The following is a 22,198-nucleotide window of genomic DNA, read 5'->3' on the forward strand; positions in this document are numbered from 1 at the left end:
AGGTGTTGGTAGAATACGAAGTCTCCATGGTGAAATTCGAACCGTTCTAGTTGGTGGTAGAATTGGAAGCCGCTTCGATATATTTCGAACCCTTTTTGGTGATGGTAGAATTCAAAGCCTCTTTGGTGAAATTCGAACCCTTCATAGTGGTGGTAGAATTTGAAGCCTCTTTTGTGAAATTCGAACCCTTCTTGGTGATGGTAGAATTTGAAGCCTCTTTGTTAAAATTGGAACCCTTCATAGGGGTGTTAGAATTTGAAGCCTCTTTGGTGAAATTCGAAACCTTCATAGTGGTGGTAGAATTTGATGCTCGGTGAAATTCAAACCCTTAATGGTGGTGGTAGAATTCGAAGCCTCTTTGGTAAAATTCAAACCCTTGTTGGTGGTGGTAGAATTCGAAGCCTCTTTGGTGCAATTCGAGGCCTTCTTAGTGGTGGTAGAATTCGAAGTTTCCTTGGTGAACTTCAAACCCTTTTTAGTGGTGGTAGAATTCGAAGCCTCTTTGGTGAAATTCAAACCCTTCTTAGTGGTGGTAGAATTCGAAGCCTCTTTAGTGGAATTTGAACCCTTCTTGATGGTGGTAGAATTCGAAGCCTCTTTGGTGAAATTCGAACTTCGTTGATGGTGGTAGAATTCTAAGCCTCTTTGTTGGAATTCAAACCCTTCTTGTTAGTGGTAGAATTGGAAGCCTCTTTGGTGAGATTCGAACCTCTCTTAGTGTGTGGTAAAATTAAAAGCCTCTATGGTGAAATTTGAACCCTTCTTGGTGGTGGTAGAATTTGAAGCCTCTTTATTGAAATTCGAACCCTTCTTGGTGGTGGTAGAAATCGAAGCCTCTTTTGGTGAAATTTTAATCCTTCTTAGTGGTTGCAAAATTCGAAGCCTCATTGGTGAAATTCGAACCCTTGTTTGTGGTGGTAGAATTTGAAGCCTCTCCGGTGAAATTCGAACCCTTCTTAGTGGTGGTAGAATTCAAAGCCTTGTTGGTGAAATTCGAACCCTTCATGGTGGTGGCATAATTCAAAGCTTCTTGGTGAAATTCTAACCCTTTTTAGTGGTGGTAGAATTCGAAGCCTCTTTGTTGAAATTCAAACTCCTCTTAGTGGTGATAGAATTCGAAGCCTCTTTGGTGAAATTCGAACCCCTCTTAGTGGTGGTAGAATTCGAAGCCTCTTTGGTAAAATTTGGTCCCTTTTTGATGGTGGCAGAATTCGAAGCCTCTTTGATGAAATTCAAACCCTTGTTGGTGGTGGTAGAATTCGAAGCCTCTTTGGTGAAGTTCGAACCCTTGTTGGTGGTGGTAGAATTCGAAGCCTCTTTGGTGAAATTCGAACCCTTCTTAGTGGTGATAGAATTCGAAGCCACTTTGGTGGAATTCAAATCCTTCATGATGGTGGTAGAATTCGTAGCCTCTTTGGTAATATTCGAACCCTTCATGGTGGTGGTAGAATTCGAAGATTCTTTGGTGAAATTCAAACCCTTTTTGGTGATGGTAGAATTCGAAGCCACTTAGGTGGAATTCGAACCCTTCTTGTTAGTGGTAGAATTGGAAGTCTCTTTGGTAAAATTCGAACCCTTGTTAGTGGTGGTAGAATTCGAAGCCTCTTTGGTGAAATTCGAACGTTTCTTATTGTGTGGTAAAATTCGAAGCCTTTCTGGTGAAATTCGAACCCTTCTTAGTGGTGGTAGAATTGGAAGCCTCTTTGGTGAAATTAGAACCCTTCTTAGTGGTTGTAGAATTCGAAGCCTCTTTGATGAAATTTTGAACCCTTGTTAGTGGTAGAATTTGAATCCTCTTTGGTGAAATTCGAACCCTTGTTATTGGTGGTAGAATTTAAAGCCTCGTTGGTGAAATTCGAACCCTCCGTAGTGTTGGTATAATTCGAAGCTTTTTTGGTGAAATTCAAACCCTTCTTAGTGGTGGTAAAATTCGAAACATCTTTAGTGAAATTCTAACCCTTTTTAGTGGTGGTAAAATTCGAAGCCTCTTTGGTGAAATTTAAACTCCTCTTAGTGGTGGTCAAATTCGAATCCTCTTTGGTGAAATTCAAACCCTTATTGGTGGTGGTAGAATTCAAAGCCTCATTTGTGGAGTTCGAACCCTTCTTGGGGGTGATAGAATTCGAAGCCTCTGGTGAAATTCGAAGCCTTCTTAGTGGTGGTAGAATTTGTAGCGTCTTTGGTTAATTCGAACCCTTCATTGTGGTGGTAGAATTCGAAGCCACTGTGGTGAAATTCGAATCCTTCTTAGTGGTGGTAGAATTTGTAGCGTCTTTGGTTAATTCGAACCCTTCATTGTGGTGGTAGAATTCGAAGCCACTGTGGTGAAATTCGAATCCTTCTTAGTGGTGGTAGAATTTGTAGCGTCTTTGGTTAATTCGAACCCTTCATTGTGGTGGTAGAATTCGAAGCCACTGTGGTGAAATTCGAATCCTTCTTAGTGGTGGTAGAATTTGTAGCGTCTTTGGTTAATTCGAACCCTTCATTGTGGTGGTAGAATTCGAAGCCACTGTGGTGAAATTCGAATCCTTCTTAGTGGTGGTAGAATTTGTAGCGTCTTTGGTTAATTCGAACCCTTCATTGTGGTGGTAGAATTCGAAGCCACTGTGGTGAAATTCGAATCCTTCTTAGTGGTGGTAGAATTTGTAGCGTCTTTGGTTAATTCGAACCCTTCATTGTGGTGGTAGAATTCGAAGCCACTGTGGTGAAATTCGAATCCTTCTTAGTGGTGGTAGAATTTGTAGCGTCTTTGGTTAATTCAAACCCTTCATTGTGGTGGTAGAATTTGAAGCCTCTTTGGTGAAATTCGAATCCTTCTTAGTGGTGGTAGAATTTGTAGCGTCTGGTTGATTCGAACCCTTCATTGTGGTGGTAGAATTTGAAGCCTCTTTGGTGAAATTCGATCCCTTTTTGAAGGTGGCAGAATTCGAAGCCTCTTTGATGAAATTCAAACCCATGTTGGTGGTGGTAGAATTCGAAGCCTCATTTGTGGCGTTCGAACCCTTCTTCTGGGTGATAGAATTCGAAGCCTATTTGGTGAAATTTGAAGCTTTCTTAGTGGTGGTAGAATTCGAAGCCACTGTGGTGAAATTCGAATCCTGCTTAGTGGTGGTGGTAGAATTTGTAGCGTCTTTGGTTAATTCGAACCCTTCATTGTGGTGGTAGAATTCGAAGCCTGTTTGGTGAAATTCGATCCCTTTTTGAATGTGGCAGAATTCGAAGCCTCTTTGATGAAATTCAAACCCTTGTTGGTGGTGGTAGAATTCGAAGCCTCTTTTGTGAAGTTCGAACCCTTCTTTGGGGTAGTAGAATTCGAAGCCTATTTGGTGAAATTCGAAGCCTTCTTAGTGGTGGTAGAATTCGAAGCCATTGTGGTGAAATTCGTAGCCTTCTTAGTGGTGGTAGAATTCGTAGCGTCTTTGGTAAAATTCGAACCCTTTATGGTGGTGGTAGAATTCGAAGCTTCTTTGGTGAAATTCGAACCTTTTTATGTAGTGGTAGAATTCGAAGACACTTCGGTGCAATTCGAACCCTTCTTTGTGGTGGTAGAATTGGAAGCGTCTTTGATGAAATTCAAACCCCTCTTAGTGGTGGTAGATTTCGAGGCCTCTTCGGTAAAATTCGACCTATTCCTGATGGTGGTAGAACTCAAAGCCTCTTTGATGAAATTTGAACCCTTGTTGGTGGTGGTAGAATTCGAAGCCTGTGGTGAAATTTGAACCCTTGTTGGTGGTGGTAGAATTCAAAGCCTCTTTGGTGAAATTCGAACCCTTCTTAGTGGTGGTTGAATGCGAAGCCTCTTTGTAAAATTCTAACCCTTCATGGTGGTGGTAGAATTCGAAGCCTCTTTGGTCAAATTCGAACCTTTCTTCGTGGTGGTAGAATTCGAAACCTCTTTGGTGAAATTCGAACCCTTCTTAGTGGTGGTAGATTTTGAAGTGTCGTTGGTGAAATTCGAAACCTTCATGATGATGGTACAATTCGAAGCCTCTTAGGTGAAATTCTATCCCTTTTTGGTGGTGGTAGAATTCGAAGCCTCTTTGGTGAAATTCTAACCCTTCTTGTTGGTGGTAGAATTTGAAGCCTTTTTGGTGAAATTCGAACCATTGTTAGGTGGTAGGATTCAAAACCTCTTTGGTGAAATTCGAACCTTTCTTAGTTGTGGTAAAATTTGAATGTTCTTTAGTGAGATTTGAACCTCTCGTAGTGGTGGTAGAATTTGAAGCCTTTTTGGAGAAATTCGAACCCTTCCTGGTGATGGTGGAATTCGAAGCCTCTTTGTTGAAATTTTTACCCTTCTTAGTGGTGATAGAATTCGAAGCCTCTTTGCAGGAATTCGAACCCTTCCTGGTAGTGGTAGAATTGGAAGCCTCTTTGGTGAAATTCGAACCCTTCTTGGTGGTGGTAGAATTCGAAGCCTTTTTTGGTGAAATTTGAACCCTTCATGGTGGTGGTAGGATTTGAAGCCTCTCAGGTGAAATTTGAACCCCTCTTGATGGTGGAAGAATTCGAAGTCTTTTTTATGAAATTCTAACCCTTCTTAGTTGTGGTAGAATTCGAAGCTTTTTTGGTGAAATTCGAACCCTTCTTAGTGGTGGTAAAATTCGAAACATCTTTAGTGAAATTCTAACCCTTTTTAGTGGTGGTAGAATTCGAAGCCTCTTTGGTGAAATTCAAACTCCTCTTAGTGGTGGTAGAATTCGAAGCCTCTTTGGCGAAATTCAAACCCTTGTTGGTGGTGGTAGAATTCGAAGCCACTGTGGTGAAGTTCGAACCCTTCTTGGGGGTGGTAGAATCCAAAGCTTATTTGGTTAAATTCGAAGCCTTCTTAATGGTGGTAGAATTCGAAGCCACTGTGGAGAAATTCGAATCCTTCATGGTGGTGGTAGAATTAGAAGCCTCTTTGGTGAAATTTGAACCCTTCTTAGTTGTGGTAGAATTCGTAGCGTCATTGGTAAAATTTGAACCCTTCATGGTGGTGGTAGAATTCGAAGCCTCTTTGGTGAAATTTGGTCCCTTTTTGATGGTGGCAGAATTCGAAGCCTCTTTGATGAAATTTAAACCTTTGTTGGTGGTGGTAGAATTCGAAGCCTCTTTTGTGGAGTTCGAACCCTTCTTGGGTGTGGTAGAATTCGAAGCCTATTTGGTGAAATTCGAAGCCTTCTTAGTGGTGGTAGAATTCGAAGCCACTGTGGTGAAATTCGAAGCCTTCTTAGTGGTGGTAGAATTCGTAGCGTTGTTGGTAAAATTCAAACCCTTCATGGTGGTGGTAGAACTTGAAGCTTCTCTGGTGAACTTCGATCCCTTTTTGATGGTGGCAGAATTTGAAGCATCTTTGATGAAATTTAATCCCTTGTTGGTGGTGGTAGAATTCGAAGCCTCTTTTGTAAAGTTCGAACCCTTCTTGGGGGTGGTAGAATTCGAAGCCTATTTGGTGAAATTTGAAGCCTTCTTAGTGGTGGTATTTGAAGCCTTTGTGGTGAAATTTGAAGCCTTCTTAGTGGTGGTAGAATTCGAAGCCTCTTTGGTGAAATTCGAACCCAGTTTTGGTGGTAGAATTCGAAGCCTCTTTGGTGAAATTCGAACCCAGTTTTGGTGGTAGAATTCGAAGACTCTTCGGTAAAATTCGACCCCTTCTTGATGGTGGTAGAACTTAAAGCCTCTTTGATGAAATTTGACCCCTTGTTGGTGGTGGTAGATTTCGAAGCCTGTGGTGAAATTCGAACCCTTGTTGGTGGTGGTAGAATTTGAAGCCTCTTTGGTGAAATTTAAATCCTTCGTGGTGGTGGTAGAATCCGAAGCCTCTTTGGTGAAATTCTAACCCTTCTTGTTGGTGGTAGAATTTGAAGCCATTTTTGTGAAATTCGAACCCTTGGTAGTGGTGGTAGAATTCAAAACCTCTTTGGTGAAATTCGAACCTTTCTTAGTTGTGGTAGAATTTGAAGCTTCTTCAGTGAAATTCGAACCTCTCGTGGTGGTGGTAGAATTCGAAGCCTCTTTGGAGAAATCCGAACCCTTCCTGGTGATGGTAGAATTCGAATCCTCTTTGTTGAAATTTGAACCCTTCTTAGTGGTGATAGAATTCGAAGCCTCTTTGCAGAAATTCGAACCCTTCTTGGTAGTGGTAGAATTGGAAGCCTCTTTGGTGAAATTCGAACCCTTCTTGGTGGTAGTAGAATTCGAAGCCTTTTTTGGTGAAATTCGAACCCTTCATGGTGGTGGTAGAATTTGAAGCCTCTCAGGTGAAATTTGAACCGCTCTTGATGGTGGAAGAATTCAAAGTCTCTTTTTTGAAATTCTAACCCTTCTTAGTTGTGGTAGAATTCGAAACATCTTTGGTGAAATTCGAACCCTTCTTGGTGGTGGTAGAATTTTAATCCTTTTTTGGTGAAAATCGAACCCTTTATGGTGGTGGTAGAATTTGAAGCCTCTTTGGTGAAATTTGAACCCTTCTTGGTGGTGGTAGAATTTGAAGCCTCTTTAGTGAAAATCGAACCCTCTTAGTGGTGATAGAATTCGAATGCTCTTCGGTGAAGTTCGAACCCTTCTTAGTGGTGGTAGAATTCGAAACATCTTTGATGAAATTCGAACCCTTCTTAGTGGTGGTAGAATTCGAAACATATTTTGTAAAATCCGAACCCTTCTTGGTGGTGGTAGAATTCGAAGCCTTTTTTGGTGAAAATCGAACCCTTCATGGTGGTGGTAGAATTTGAAGCCTCTTTGGTGAAATTCGAACCCTTCTTGGTGGTAGTAGAATTCGAAGCCTCTTTAGTGAAAATCGAACCCTCTTAGTGGTGATAGAATTCGAATGCTCTTCGGTGAAGTTTGAACCCTTCTTAGTGGTGGTAGAATTCGAAACATCTTTGATGAAATTCGAACCCTTCTTAGTGGTGGTAGAATTCGAAACATATTTTGTAAAATCCGAACCCTTCTTGGTGGTGGTAGAATTCGAAGCCTTTTTTGGTGAAAATCGAACCCTTCATGGTGGTGGTAGAATTTGAAGCCTCTTTGGTGAAATTTGAACCCTTGTTGGTGGTGGTAGAATTCGAACCCTTTTTAAGTGAAAATTGAACCCTTCTTGGTGATGGTAGAATTCGAGGCCGCCTTTTTGAAATTTGAACCCTTCTTAGTGTTGGTAGAATTCGAAGCCTCTTTGGTGAAATTCGAACCCTTCTTAGTGGTGATAGAAATTGAAGCCTCTTTGGTAAAATTTGAACCCTCCTTAGAGGAATTAGAACCTTCCTTGGGAGATTTCGAACCATTGCAAAGTGATATAATTGATCCAGATCCCAGTAAGAAATCATTGTCTTATAACTATTGGTTTTGCTTATTTCTACTGTAGGGTTGTCATTGTCCTTCGTGTATAAAAGCGAGCGTTTTACTAAGCAGTGCCTTACAGTTAATTGAACGAAAAAAATTTAAAATTGTTAGTTCTAATAAGAAAAATATCCTTGCTGGCTTCCTGCTTAACCTCAGGCTTTAAAGCTTAAGCTTTGATGTTTTATCTTTAAGCATAAGCTTTGAAGCCAGCTTAAACTTTAAAGCTACAAAGCTTAAGCTTTAAAGTTCAAGGTATTTTCTTGAGCTTTAGAGACTTTACAGAAATAATTGAAACCATAAGTGGGGTAAGGTAAATGATTATATTTTTACAAGTTTAAAGGGTTAGAAATTAATTCGATCTTCTATCAAGAATACTATAGGAAGCTTCTACTTCATAATCCGAGTTGTTTAATAAAGGGGTTACTTGAAATATGTGATTTCCACAAGCTTGTAATGTTGTAGTTTATGCGCGTCAAGAAGTTCATGCAAGCCTTTTAATCTCTAGTGATATTGGATATTTAGAAACTGTTAATCAATAAAGACTATCATATTCGTGATACAGATTACTTCTTTAGGAATGTAAAAGTAAATCACGTGTACCAAGGGATTGCGTTCGTTACACCCTCCGCTGCCAATTCCACTTTTGGCAATAATTTTTTTCCAAATTTTGGGACCATGGCTACTGTTATGCTAATGCTTGACAGTGACCATCTGTAATGTCTGAGAATTAAGAAACTAATAAGAAAGAACCAGGACCTCGACTTAAGTATTTTCCTATTGATAAACATCAAGAAACATCTCGCCGCAATATAATTGCATCCCCCTCTGCCTTTTTTAGATGTTTGTTGCCAGGGTACCAGCCACCCGTTGAGATACTACCACTAAAAAGTTATGGGGCCCTTTGGCTGGTCACGCTGTGCTACATTGGATCCTTCTCTCTGGTTACGGCTAATTTTCCCTTTGCCTACACATACACCTACTAGTCTGGCCTATTTTTTTCATTCTCTCCTCTGTTCTCATACACTTGTCAACACTTAGACTACCCAACCATTCTTCTTCCCCCAAGGGGTTACTGTACTATCATTGTTTAGTAGCCACTTACCTCCTGATAAAAGTAGAAGAGACTTTAGCTATGGTAAGCAGTTCTTCTAGGAGAAGGGCAGTCCAAAATCAAACCATTGTTCTCTAGTCTTGGGTAGTGCCATAGCCTCTGTACCATGGTCTTCCATTGTCTTTTGTCTTGGGTTAGAGTTCTCTTGCTTGAGGGTACACTCGGGGACGCTATTCTATCTAATTTCTCTTCCTTTTGTTTTGTTAAAGTTTTTATAGTTTATATAGGAGATATTTATTTTGATGCTATTGTTCTTAAAATTTTTATTATTTCTTGTTTCCTTTCCTCACTTGGCTATTTTCCCTGTTGGAACCTTAGGCTTATAGCATCCTGCTTTTCCAACTAGGGTTGTAGCTTAAGTAGTAATTATAATAATAAACGTGAACCTTTAAAGTACCGTCTTTTGTGAATAGACCACACGTTCTCTCGTTAATATCGGATTGACATTTAATCCTATCCTTCATTGTGGCCATTTTCAAGAACTCAGCGAGTGCTTTAAGAACAACACGATATCTTCCTAGACTCAAGGTCGTTTAAATTTGACCACTACTAGTAGACAGGGGCTTTAATCCACTTTGTGTAGATGTCTTTTTAAATGATTACCGAATCTTTATTCCTGATAACACTGTAACGTCTGGTAACCTTTTCTTTTTTTCTCAATACATAAATTTAACCTTTTTCATTTCTTCGTTTCTCTTTATTCTAATTAAACCCTTTTCTAGCACCCCATCGTCGGACATAGTGATGCCACATAAAAGAATATAAAACTATTACCTTATCTATGCACATACCAGTCAAATTCATTATACAGGTGATTATGGCATTTATTCGAGTTATTTGGATGGAGAGTTATATAATTATTTTTAAGAAAACTTAACTAAAATACATTATGTGAAGTATTATCATAAGATATCATTACTAAATGTTACAACTTGAGGAAAACATTGAGATCTATATGATTTTGTTTGCAGCCAGACAAATAACCGTTTCTTTTTATAAAGGAAATATACGCATAGGATTATTACTTTGCCGAGTCTTTATTATTATCATTATTATTATTATTATTATTATTATTATTATTATTATTATTATTATTATTGGTGTTGTTATTTATATAGTATTTTTAATCTTCCTGTTATTATTGTTATTTATATTATTCATATTATTATTTTAATTGTTAATGTTACTAATAGTATGCTTGTTATTTTTATTGTTGTTTTTATTATTTGTGATCAAAATGAGTTAAAATTGATATTGAACAAGCCTGAAAAGTAAATACATTGAAAAGACCCAAATCTAAATTTTGATTAAGTATAATTCGTGAGATATGTTGAATTATCTATATAAGGCCAGTGTACGCGACCCGTTACAAGTGACGGCTAGATATTTAGATATGCACACACTCATGCACCCCAGCCCCTCTCTTTAGGATGTGACTATTCTCTCTCCCTGCTTTTCTATGGAATATGTATATATATATATATATATATATATATATATATATATATATATATATATATATATATTTATATGTATATATATGTATATATATATATATATATATATATATTATATGTATGTATATATATATATATCTATATGAATATATATATATATATATATATATATATATATATTTATATATATACATATAAATAAATGTACAAATAGATTGCCAGATGAAAAAATTAAGGTATTAGCAGTTAAGTAGGAGTAAAAAGGAACTCATAAAACAATATAAACAATCATTTCTTTTGTTATCATTACTATGTTACAGCACCAATTTATTTGTAATATAAAGAATATTTACAGGTTGGGGAGGGTTATCTATCACATACTCCATTTCAATTCCTTCAATTTTCTCTTTCCTTCCTCTAATCCAGAGGAAGTAGTTTTTCAAAGTAATTTGCCACAAGTATTTTCATTTTGGAACAAGGCTATGTTTGTGTGTATATATATACTGTATATATATATATATATATATATATATATATATATATATATATATATATATATATATATATAAAGTTAACAGAAATGATAAAAACGAGATCGTTTCTGTCATAAACGAATCGTACCAATTCTTGAGATGCCAGAAATCGCCATACAGTTTAAAAAATTCGAACAAAGCCATCAATCACAGGGAATCAAACGCTATATTTAACAACCTCCCTAGTGACTCGTGTTGTTTGTAACGTACCACTAAGTAACGTTTGGTAACGGGCGGAGGCATAAGCTCCAAAGCGTCATATCCGTAAAGTTCCGTCTGTCAAAGCCCGCAAAAAAATTCCCCAAGTGGGAACTCATTCCAAGTTTCCGAGCGATGTCCCTGTCTTTTACAGATATTAGTATTTTTCCCTTTTTGAGCCATCAAATCCCTCATTTCGTTCTTATTTCGCCACATTTTTTACTCCCCTAACCATTAGACCTCCCCCCATTTGTCCCCTTCCCCCCCGCCCCCAGGATTCGCCCTTTACCCCAACCCGCTGATAACCCCCACCCCCTCCCCCCGAGTCGTTCGTCATTAGTTTTACCTTTTCTCATTACATTGAGATATTCAGATATTACTTAATTGTGTCTTTATACTGGCGTAGCATCCTAAGTCTTTTTAAGCCCACCACCCATTCACCCTCCCCCAGGTTCCCCTTCCACCAAATTCACCCTTGCTATCAACTATCCTCTTTCAACCATCTCGTAACCCATCTACCTTCCCGAGTCATTCACCATTAGTTTAACAATTTTTCATAACATTGAGACATTCATATATTACTTAATTGTATTATTATACTGGCAACGCATCTTAGTCATTTTAGGAAACGACTAAAAATAATGTTTTTTCTGTTTGCTTTCTGTCCATTGTTCTTGTCTCCGTATTTTTAATAGCAATTTAATGTGTTGTCTAATGTTTAATTTAGTTGTATTTATATAGATTGAAAAATGAGATAGAATTAGACGAAGGGGCTCTGGTGGTAAGATTTTCCATTTTGCTATATTTTAGAATATAATGAAATTTTTCTGTTGTATTTCGCTTTATGACTTCGCCGGTAACGAATATGTATGTTATACATACACGCGCTCATACAAACATTATTACAAATGTGTGTATATATATATATATGTGTGTGTGTGCGTGCGTATCGTAAAGACACAAAAGAAAAAAAGTAAAATTCTATTGGGTCTAGTACTTTCGTCTCATTGGTAACCTCATCGTAGTCATTATGAAGCTATATAAACCACCACTTATACGAAAGTATTTGCTTCAATCAAGTCTTTTCACTTTTCCTTTCGTTACTATACTACATGATTTATGCTCATCATATGTCGGTTGTTGTACTTTTTACACACAAGTGTATATTTATACATACATATACAGTATATGTATGTGTATGCTTAAATATATATATATATATATATATATATATATATATATATATATATATATATATATATCTATATATATCTATATATATATATATATATATATATATATATATATATATATATATATATATATATATGTACATGCGTGTGTGTGTATGTGTGCTTGTGTTTACTTTTATTTACAAATATAGATATTTTTGATACCTTAATAGAGAGATATTGGATTGAAAACTAAAATTTTTCTATTATTATTATTATTATTATTATTATTATTATAAATAACCAAGCTACAACCCTAGGGGGAAAAGCAAAATGATATAAGCCCAAGGGGTCCAACAGCGAAAAATAGCCCAGTGAAGAAAGAAAAAAATAAGGAAATGAATAAAAGATATGAGAAAAAATTAACAATGAAATATCTAAAAAACAGTAATATCATCAAAACAGATGTCATATATAAACTTTAAAAAGACTTACGTCAGCCTTTTCAACATGGAAACATTTGCTGCAAGTTTGAACTCTTTAAGTTCTACTCATTCAGTGAACAAATAGCTATATAGAAGATTAGCAAAATGTTACGTTAATTCTAACGAAAGTATTATTTTGATTGATTGAAATATTGTCAAAGCTACAAAGGACGAGAATGTACTGATTTTCATAAGAAATTTGAGTAGATTCGAAATGTTAAAACTCAGTCATATGTATAGGCTCGTCTCATAAAATAAATTGATTATTTCATTTATTTTTTTTATCGTCGAACGTGACGAAAATATTAATTAGCTCTTCCAAATACTTCAAATTGAACGGGAATTCCACATATGTATGTACGATTCTCTGTTGGATGAAAAAATTAATATATGAATAAATTAATGTAATTTGTCAATTTATTACCAAAATGATTACGGTGATTCAGCGTCATAAATTATTATCAAGACGAATAGGACAACTAGGGGATGGTACTTTGGTATTTAGCTGTCATAAACTCTTGAAGAATCTTCCCTTTATATGAATTTGAAATGAGGTTTACTCTCATTTGACTTTTTGAAATGAGGTCTACTCTCATTTGACTTTTTGAAATGAGGTCTACTCTCATTTGACTTTTTGAAATGAGGTCTACTCTCATTTGACTTTTTGAAATGAGGTCTACTCTCATTTGACTTTTTGAAATGAGGTCTACCCTCATTTGCTTTTTGAAATGAGGTCTACTCTCATTTGACTTTTTGAAATGAAGTCTACCCTCATTTGACTTTTTGAAATGAGGTCTACTCTCATTTGACTTTTTGAAATGAGGTCTACCCTCATTTGCTTTTTGAAATGAGGTCTACTCTCATTTGACTTTTTGAAATGAGGTCTACCCTCATTTGACTTTTTGAAATGAGGTCTACTCTCATTTGACTTTTTGAAATGAGGTCTACCCTCATTTGACTTTTTGAAATGAGGTCTACTCTCATTTGACTTTTTGAAATGAAGTCTACTCTCATTTTTTTTTTTTTTTTGAAAAGACGTCTACTTTTATTTGACTTTTTGAAATGAGGTCTACTCTCATTTGACTTTTTTAAATGAGGTCTACTCTCATTTGACTTTTTAAAATGAAGTCTACTCTCATTTGACTTTTTGAAATAAGGTCTACATGTAATAGAATTTTTGAAATGGGGTCTCCTTTTGACTTTTTGGGAATGAAGTCTACTCTCATTTTACTATTTTAAATGAGGTCTCTTCAGATTGGACTTTTTGAAATAAGGTCTCCTCTCATTTAACTTTTCGATATGATGACTCTTTTCACATGGCTTTTTGAAATATGGTCTACTCTCATTTGACCTTTTGAAAAGTGGTCTAATTGCATTGGATTTTTTTTTTAATGGGGTCTACTTTCATTTGACTTTTTAAAATGATATATACTCTTATTTGACTTTATAAAATGATATATACTCATTTGACTTTTTGAAATGAGTTCTAATCTCATTTGACTTTTTGATATCTGGTTTACTCTCATTTGGCTCTTTTGAATCAGGTCTACTCTATCTTGACTTTTTTTAATGAGGTCTACTCGCATTAGACTTTTTTCAAACGAAATGTACTCTAATTTGACTATTTTGAAATCATATCTACTCATATTGGACTTTATTAAATGATTTATAGTCTCATTTCACTTTTTGAAGTAAGGTCTACTCTCATTTGACTTTTTGAAATGAGGTCTACTCTTTTTTACTTTTAGGAATGAAGTCTACTCTCCCTTGAGTTTATGAAATGAAGTTTACTCTCACTTTATCTTTTGAAATGAGATCTATTCTCATTTGACTTTTTGAAGTGAGGTCTACTCGCATTGGACTTTTTGAAATGATTTATACGCTCTTTTGACTTTTGAAAAAATGTATACTCTCATTTGACTTTTTGAAGTGAATTCTACTCTCATGTGATTTTTTCAAATGAGGTCTACTCTCATTGGACTTTTTCAAACAAGGTCTACTCGAATTGGACTTTTTGAAATGAGGTCTACTCTCAATTTAAATTTTAAATGAGGTCTACTCTCATTTGACTTTTTCACTGAGATTTACTCTCATTTTGACGTCTTGAAATGAGATTCACTTTTATTCATCTACCTAAAATTATGTTCACTCTTTATACCTATTTGATATTAAATATATATATATATATATATATATATATATATATATATATATATATATTTATATATATACATATATATATATATATATATATATATATATATATATATATATATATGAACTCCTCCTACGCCTATTGACGGAAAGGGTCTCGGTTAGATTTCACCAGTTGTCTCCATTTTGAGCTTTCAATTCAATGCTTGTCTATTCATCATCTCATTCTTCACGATTTATAGCCCTCGGCCATGTAGGTCTAGGTCTTCCAACTCTTCTAGTGCTTTGTGGAGCCCAGTTTGGTTAACTAATCTCTCTTGGGGAGTGGGAAGAGCGTGTCCAATCCATCTCCATCTACCCCTCACCATGATCTCATCCACATATGGTACTAGAGTAATCTGTCTTATAGTGTCATTCCTTATCCTGCTCTGCCATTTAACTTCCGATAATCTTCTGATGGCTTTGTTGGTGGCTTTGTTCTCAGATCTACTAAATCTGTTCGAAATTGTTCCATTGTCATTTCATGACTCATGTCCATACAGTAACTCCGATCTCACTAAATTGATAAATAGTCTGATTCTTATTTGTAATTTCAGGTGATTTGATTTCCAAATTTTACTTAACCTAGTTATACATATAAAATGAGAATATGCAGTATTTTATGAATATATATATATATATATATATATATATATATAATATATATATATATATATTGATATATATATGTATATATATGAATATATAAATAAATATTTATAAATATATATATTTATATATATATGTATATAAATATAAATATATATATATATATATATATATATATATATATATATATATTCATATATATATATATATATATATATATATATATATATATATATATATATATATCCCTTTCTGAGCGGTGATACCTTAACTTGGTGAAAGGGTTTGTGCATTGTCATGATTAGTAAAACTTTACTAGTCAGGGCCACCCATATTGGGTTGGTTATCTGTGATCGATCAGACGAAATTCTCCCACCACCACCAATTCGCACTGAAGAGAAATATAACTTATATAGCTAAAATTAAAAGTATTTTTTATTTAAATTAACACGAACATATATAGATTTTTTTATAGATCTATAAAAGATCAATTCTATGTTTAATCATATCTTCGTTTGGCCTCAATGATTAAGTGACGCTAAGAAACGGGCTGCTTACGTCTCTCCATTTGAATTCACTTCTGAATAGTAATTAAGATATTTTTAATTGATTCCTACTCATGGACTCACCATACGTCCTGTAGGATATCGAATTGACGATCGTGATTGGTTTAACGTTCATTAGCTATTTATGTTCTTTTGTGATGTGACAGGCTTAAGATGTTAATGTTTTTTCCCTCTTGTTTTGCAATTAGAGGAAAGTATTTTGTATAGTAATAGTTCTTAATTAATTGTAATTTTACGTGTTTCATTTATGTTAGAAAACAGTTATTAAAAACTAAATGTAACAGTTATTAATTGTTTTTGTTATTGTCAGTTTTTATTGTTAAGTATATTTTTCCATTAAATAGAAAGTTGATAAAAGTAAACATCTCCATTATATATGAAAATATGTTTTTCCAATGGTTTTATATATATGTATATGTATATATATATATATATATATATATATATATATATATATATATATATATATATATATATATATATATACATACATATATATATATATACATATACACACACACACACATATATATATATATATATATATATATATATATATATATATATATATATATATATATACAGTATATATATATATATATTACATCATCATCATCATCAGCCGTTACCAGTCATATATACTCGTATACACAGTATACATACACACATGCATATATATATATGTATGCATGTATATATATATATATATATATATATATATATATATATATATATATATATATATATATCATCATCATCATCATCATCATCATCATCATGAGCCGTTACTAGTTTACTGCAGAACAAAGACATCTCACATCTTCTAAATGCGTCTGCTTATGGTATTCCTATCTCAGTCCATACCCGCAAGCTTTCTTAGTTCGTCAATCAATCGTCCTGTCTTCCTTCCCTTGATTTTTTTTTTTTTTTTTTTTTTTTTTTGCAATATCTAGAGACCCACTCTGGTTTTTTTTTATGTCCTTTTGTTATCCGCCATTCTCATTATATGTCATGCTTATGGCCAATTGTTTTTCTTACATATCCTATACTTTAGTTTGCTCTAGTATCCATGTTGCTCTTTTTCAGTAGCTAAGTATTAGTGTCATTATTATTCTTTCCGTAGCTCTTTGAGTTGTAACTAGCTTACGTTATAAGGCTTTAGAAAGGCTCCAAATTTCTGATGGAGAGAGAGAGAGAGGAGAGAGAGAGAGAGAGAGAGAGAGAGAGAGAGAGAGAGAGAGAGAGAGAGAGAGAGAGATTGTAATATTACAATGGTCCCTTCACTGAAGAATATAAAAGTATATCACACGAAGAAATTAAAATTCAGTATTTATCATAAAAGAAAAGAAAATGAGACCATGTGCAAAAATTCAAGCAAGTAAACAAATTACCAATTATACAAAAAATATTTTTATAACCCCAACACAACTTTTAAACAATGTATTCATCAATGTGTAGAACACTGAAGTTCTTGTTCACGTTTTGAGTTTTTATGAATAAAACACCAGTAATGTTGCCATTTGAAAATATTTTTTTGAAGGACATAAAAGTTCAACAAAGCAACTTGGGCTTTAGGTCTCTTTGCAAGCAGTTCGTGTATCGCATTTGTTAATCTTCTCTGTAAGGTCTTTCCTAGATCGTCCAATATAAATGAACAATTTATATCGTGAACCACTGAAAACACCAGAGACTATATCCATGCCATTACCGTATTGCTCATTGTTGTATTGTTCATAAAAAACTTTTGTTACTAAGAATAACCAATGATAATACTAATATTTAAGAGATTAGTGATTGAAGTCAGAGCCAACAATCAGAACCATTGCTAAAGTCAAGACCTCAGAATCTATAGATTTTCATACAACACACAAAATTTAAATAAATGCACCATGAGCATCTGAACCCCTGAAAAATAAAAAATGTTAATTAGTTATTTTCACACAGACATCCAGCCGTGTTATTAAAAAAAAAACGATCATGGGCTTTGCGTAGTTAGGTAGTTATAGACATATCACTATAATCGGCCTGATATGAACTGCTGTCTTCACCTATACTTTAGGGTAGTAGGTTGGCCAGGGCACCAGCCACCCGTTGAGATACTACTGCTAGAGAAATATGGGGTCCTTTAACTGGCCAGATAGTACCACATTGGAGCCTTTTCTCTGGTTACGGTTCATTTTCCCTTTGCCTACACATACACCGAATAGTCTGGCCTATTCTTCACATATTCTCCTCTGTCCTCATACACCTAACAATACTGAGATTACCAAACAGTTCTTTTCTCAAGATTCATAATGCCAGAGAACTTCAATTCATTCATTCATTCTTCTCTCAAGAGGTTAACTAATGCATTGTATTTGTTCAGTGGATACTTTCCTCTTGATAAGGGTAGAAGGGACTCTTTAGCTATGGTAAGCAGTTTTTCTAGAAGAAGGACACTTCAAAATCAAACCATTGTTCTCTAAGTCTTGGGTAGTGCCATAGCCTCTGTACCATGGTCTTCCATTATCTTGGGTTAGAGATATCTTGCTTGGCGGTATACTCGGACACACTATTCTCTCTTATTTCTCTTTCTCTTGTTTTGTTAAAGTTTTTATAGTTTATATATTAAATATTTATTTCAATGTTGTTACTGTTCTTAGAATATTTCATTTTCCCTTATTTCCTTTCGTCGCTGGGCTATTTTCCCAGTTGGAGCCCCTGGTCTTATAGCATCCTGCTTTTCCAACTAGGGTTATAACTTAGCAAGTAATAATAATAATAATAATGTGGTAACATTAACAATTCAATAAGTTTACAAAAAGAATGCCTAATAGATCAATAATATATTACGAAAAAATAATAGACTGTGTAGAACCGGAGCGATAGAAGTATAAAGAAAAGAAATTGTATTAGTACCTTCATGAGCATCAAGATCACGTTAAAGGTTCTTGATTTCTCGATTTCTATCAAACTTTTCTCGTAAATTTCCCACAGCAATCGCCAGATTCTCCCACTACTGTTCTTCTCTTGTCAATCCATCGCTCACCCGTCTTTCTCTCTTAATGCAAAACCTTATCATACACCTTCTATACAAAGTGAAGTTTTTTATATGTAATTCTCACTGTCAACTCTGTCACCCCTGGCTTTATAAAATGAATGATTATTCTTTCTACCTAATCTTTTAAAGGTTTGAATGGCAGAGGCAAGGGATGGTGACATTGCCCCTATTAAGCAGGACAATGTCCTAGAGACTGACCATATATGTATATATATATATATATATATATATATATATATATATGATCAGTGGCCAAGCCCCTCTCCACCCAAGCTAGGACCAAGGAGGGCCAGACAGTGGTTGCTGATGACTCAGCAGATAGACCTATAGGCTCCACCAAACCCATCATCCTTAGCTCACAAGAATGATGTTACAGCAACCAAAGAAACTAACGAGTTTGAGCGGGACTCGAACCCCATTCTGGCGTTCACCAGTCAGGGACGCTACTATTGTGACGGGCCGAGATAAGGTTGTGACTCAAAGACAGTATGAAAGCAACTGAGTAAATTTTTTATAGAACACTCTCCTTTATATACAAAAGCTCAAAGCAACAAGAATTTTCATGTTCAAAAACAGACACTGTTACAGAGGAGAAAAGCAGACATGTTTATTCTGGTTCTTTTTAGTGCGAGGGAAGAGCGAAGATACAAGCATAATGTATACACAAAATTAACTATGTACGATTGTGTGACACACGGTTGTTACATGGCTCCCTCCCTAAAAATGACATACTGTACATGTTAGATAAGGCGCCCTGATCTAGAGAGGCGAACTGTAGGCGGGTCATCTGGCAGGAGATAAGCAGGTTTTAGACGATCAATGGAGACCCAGTCTTCTTTGCCACGAATGTTTAGTAGGAATGCTTTCGGACTGCGTCGGATCTCAAAGAAAGGGCTTATATAAGGGGGCATTAGCGGTGGCTTGCTAGTATCGTTGCGCAGGAAGACATGCGTTGCAGAGTGCAAGTCTGTTGGTAAGTGATGCATCGCTGGGGGCTTGTAAGTCTGGCGGCATGGAGTAAATTTTCCCACGGCGTGACGTATGCGCTGGAGATCGTCGGAGGAGGTTGTAGAAGGAAAAAATTCGGCAGGGACGACCAACGAGTTGCCATACACCATTTCAGCTGCCGAGACGTCGAGGGTATCTTTAGGAGTGGTCCTTAGTCCCAGGAGGACCCAGGGAAGCTGAGTAAACCAGTTGGAATCCTTGCAGCTGGACATCAAAGCGGCTTTGAGGGTGCGATGAAAACGTTCAACCATTCCATTGGCAGCGGGGTTGTAGGCCATTGTCTGATGTAGGGTGATGCCCAGGAGATTCGCTAATGATGTCCACAATTGAGAGGTGAAAGTGGTACCCCTGTCAGAAGTAATACGCTCAGGGATACCAAATCTTGCAATCCATCCTGAGAGTAAGGCAGATATACATGAGGCGGACGTTGCAGTTTCCATGGGAATGGCTTCAGGCCAACGAGTGGAGCGGTCAATGACGGTAAACAGGTAACAATGTCCTTGTGATGTGGGTAGGGGGCCTACAACGTCGATGTGAATATGTGCGAAACGACGCTGAGGTTGAGGAAAGGTGCCCACTCCTGAATCCGTGTGGCGATGTACTTTGGAAGTTTGGCAAGAAGTACAGGCGCAGACCCAATCCTTAGCATCCTTAGAAATGCTGTGCCAAATGAACTTCGCCTTCAGCAGCTGTGCATTAGAACGGCACGAGGGATGTGAAAGGCCGTGAATGAAATCAAACACCTGCCGGCGCATGGGAGCAGGAATCCAAGGTCGCGGGGGAAGTCTTCCCAACAGAGGGACGTGCAGGATGTCTTACTTGCTTGATACTCTGGATCCTGTCGTTGGGCTTCAGCCAGGGCGTTGTAATCCAATCCCAGTTGAACGGCAGCCAACGTGTTTCTTGACAGGGCATCGGCAACGGGATTAATTTTCCCAGGGACGTATTGAAGGGTGCAATTTTATTCAGCCACGGCGGAGAGATGTCAGCGTTGCCGGGCGGACCAGGCGTCAGACTGTCGAATGATGGCGTACACCAGAGGCATGTGGTCTGTGCGAATGACGAAGGGCGTACCTTCTAATAAATGGCGAAAGTGACGGACAGCCAATTGCACCGCAGCAATTCGCGATCGAATGTAGAATAACCTGATTCTGCCTTGGACAGTTTTCTGCTGAAGAAGGCCAATGGGCGGGGCGAGCCATTAACCACCTGTTCGAGTACTGCACCAATAGCAATGTCGCTGGCATCGGTGGAGAGAAGGAGAGGGGCATGTGGGATAGGAAAAGTGAGAAACGCAGCAGTTGATAGGGCCTTCTTTGCATTGCAGAAGGCTGTTTCTTGAAGGGGACCCCACTTCAGGTCTTTTGGCTTGCCCTTGAGGGAGGCGTAGAGGGGAGCAAGAGTGGCTGGCAGAAAACGGTGATAATAGTTGATCATGCCCAAGAATTCCTGCAGAGCTTTGATGGTCGAGGGCGCGGGGAAGTCCTGAAAGGCTGCTACCTTCTCAGGGAGGGGACGGACTCCTTCAGGAGTGATGCGCTGCCCTAAGAGCGACACTTCGTTGGCGCCAAAGGTACACTTGTCGTACCGGACTACAAGGCCGTTTTATTGCAGGCGGTCGAGCACGATGCGCAGGTGACGGAGGTGTTCCTCTTTTGAGGAGGAGAACACAAGTATGTCGTCCACATAACATACACAGAAAGGGAGGTCCCCTAAGATGCCATCCATGAGACGTTGAAATGTGGCCCTGGCATTACGAAGGCCAAAACAGGAGTATTTGAAGGTGTATGTACCAAACGGAGTGGTGATGGCGGTCTTGGGAATGTCTTCTGGGTTCATAGGCACCTGATAATACCCCTTCAGGAGGTCGAGCGTAGTGAAAACCTTCGCTTTGTGCAGGTAGGAGGTCACTTTGGGAGGGGGTAGTGATCCGGTTCTGTTTGCTTGTTCAGGTGCGTGTAATCCCCGTACGGACGGAGGGAGCTATCTTTCTTCAGAACGATGTGTAAGGGTGACGACCATGGGCTGGAGGCCCATTTCCTCCATTTTGGCTAAGGTCTGTTTGGCGGCTGCCAATCGTTCCAGTGCTAGACGTCTGAATTTTGCGAAGACTGGGGGTCCCGTCGTCTTGATATGGTGATAAATACCGTGCTTGGCAGGAACCGTGGGTGTTTGGCGAAGTTCTGGATGGAAAACTTCCGTGTACGACGTGAGGAGGTGGGCGTAGGCATCCGTGGGTGTGCTGATGTGGAGAGCGAGGTTAGAGGGGGTGGGTTGAAGAGGTGTCGACAAGTACGAGTCTGCGTTGACCAATCGTCGGTGGGCGACATCGACCAGAAGGTGGAAATGAGAGAGGAAATCCACACTGAGGATTGGCAATGTGACGTCAGCAAAGAGAAACTTCCAATTAAATTTACCATTTCCGAACAATAATGTGAGGTTCTCGTAACCGTAGGTGGGTATCGCAGATCCGTTGGCAGCTGCCAAGTGGACGTCGGCAGATGTA

At 37.2% G+C, this 22,198-nt stretch overlaps 1 protein-coding gene across 1 annotated transcript; it reads right to left on the reverse strand.

The window, feature by feature from the left end:
• Window positions 1-285: 285 nt before the first annotated feature.
• On the reverse strand, window positions 286-2,957 carry LOC137615894 (mucin-21-like). The gene is made up of 4 exons (XM_068345581.1): window positions 2,765-2,957; window positions 1,958-2,131; window positions 1,047-1,508; window positions 286-662 (listed from the first exon to the last, which is right to left on the reverse strand). Exons 1-4 carry the CDS (start codon window positions 2,955-2,957, stop codon window positions 286-288), a joined length of 1,206 nt encoding a protein of 401 aa, XP_068201682.1.
• Window positions 2,958-22,198: the final 19,241 nt, after the last annotated feature.

Source organism: Palaemon carinicauda, chromosome 22 (genome assembly GCF_036898095.1).
Source record: "Palaemon carinicauda isolate YSFRI2023 chromosome 22, ASM3689809v2, whole genome shotgun sequence".
Classification (NCBI taxonomy): domain Eukaryota; kingdom Metazoa; phylum Arthropoda; class Malacostraca; order Decapoda; family Palaemonidae; genus Palaemon; species Palaemon carinicauda.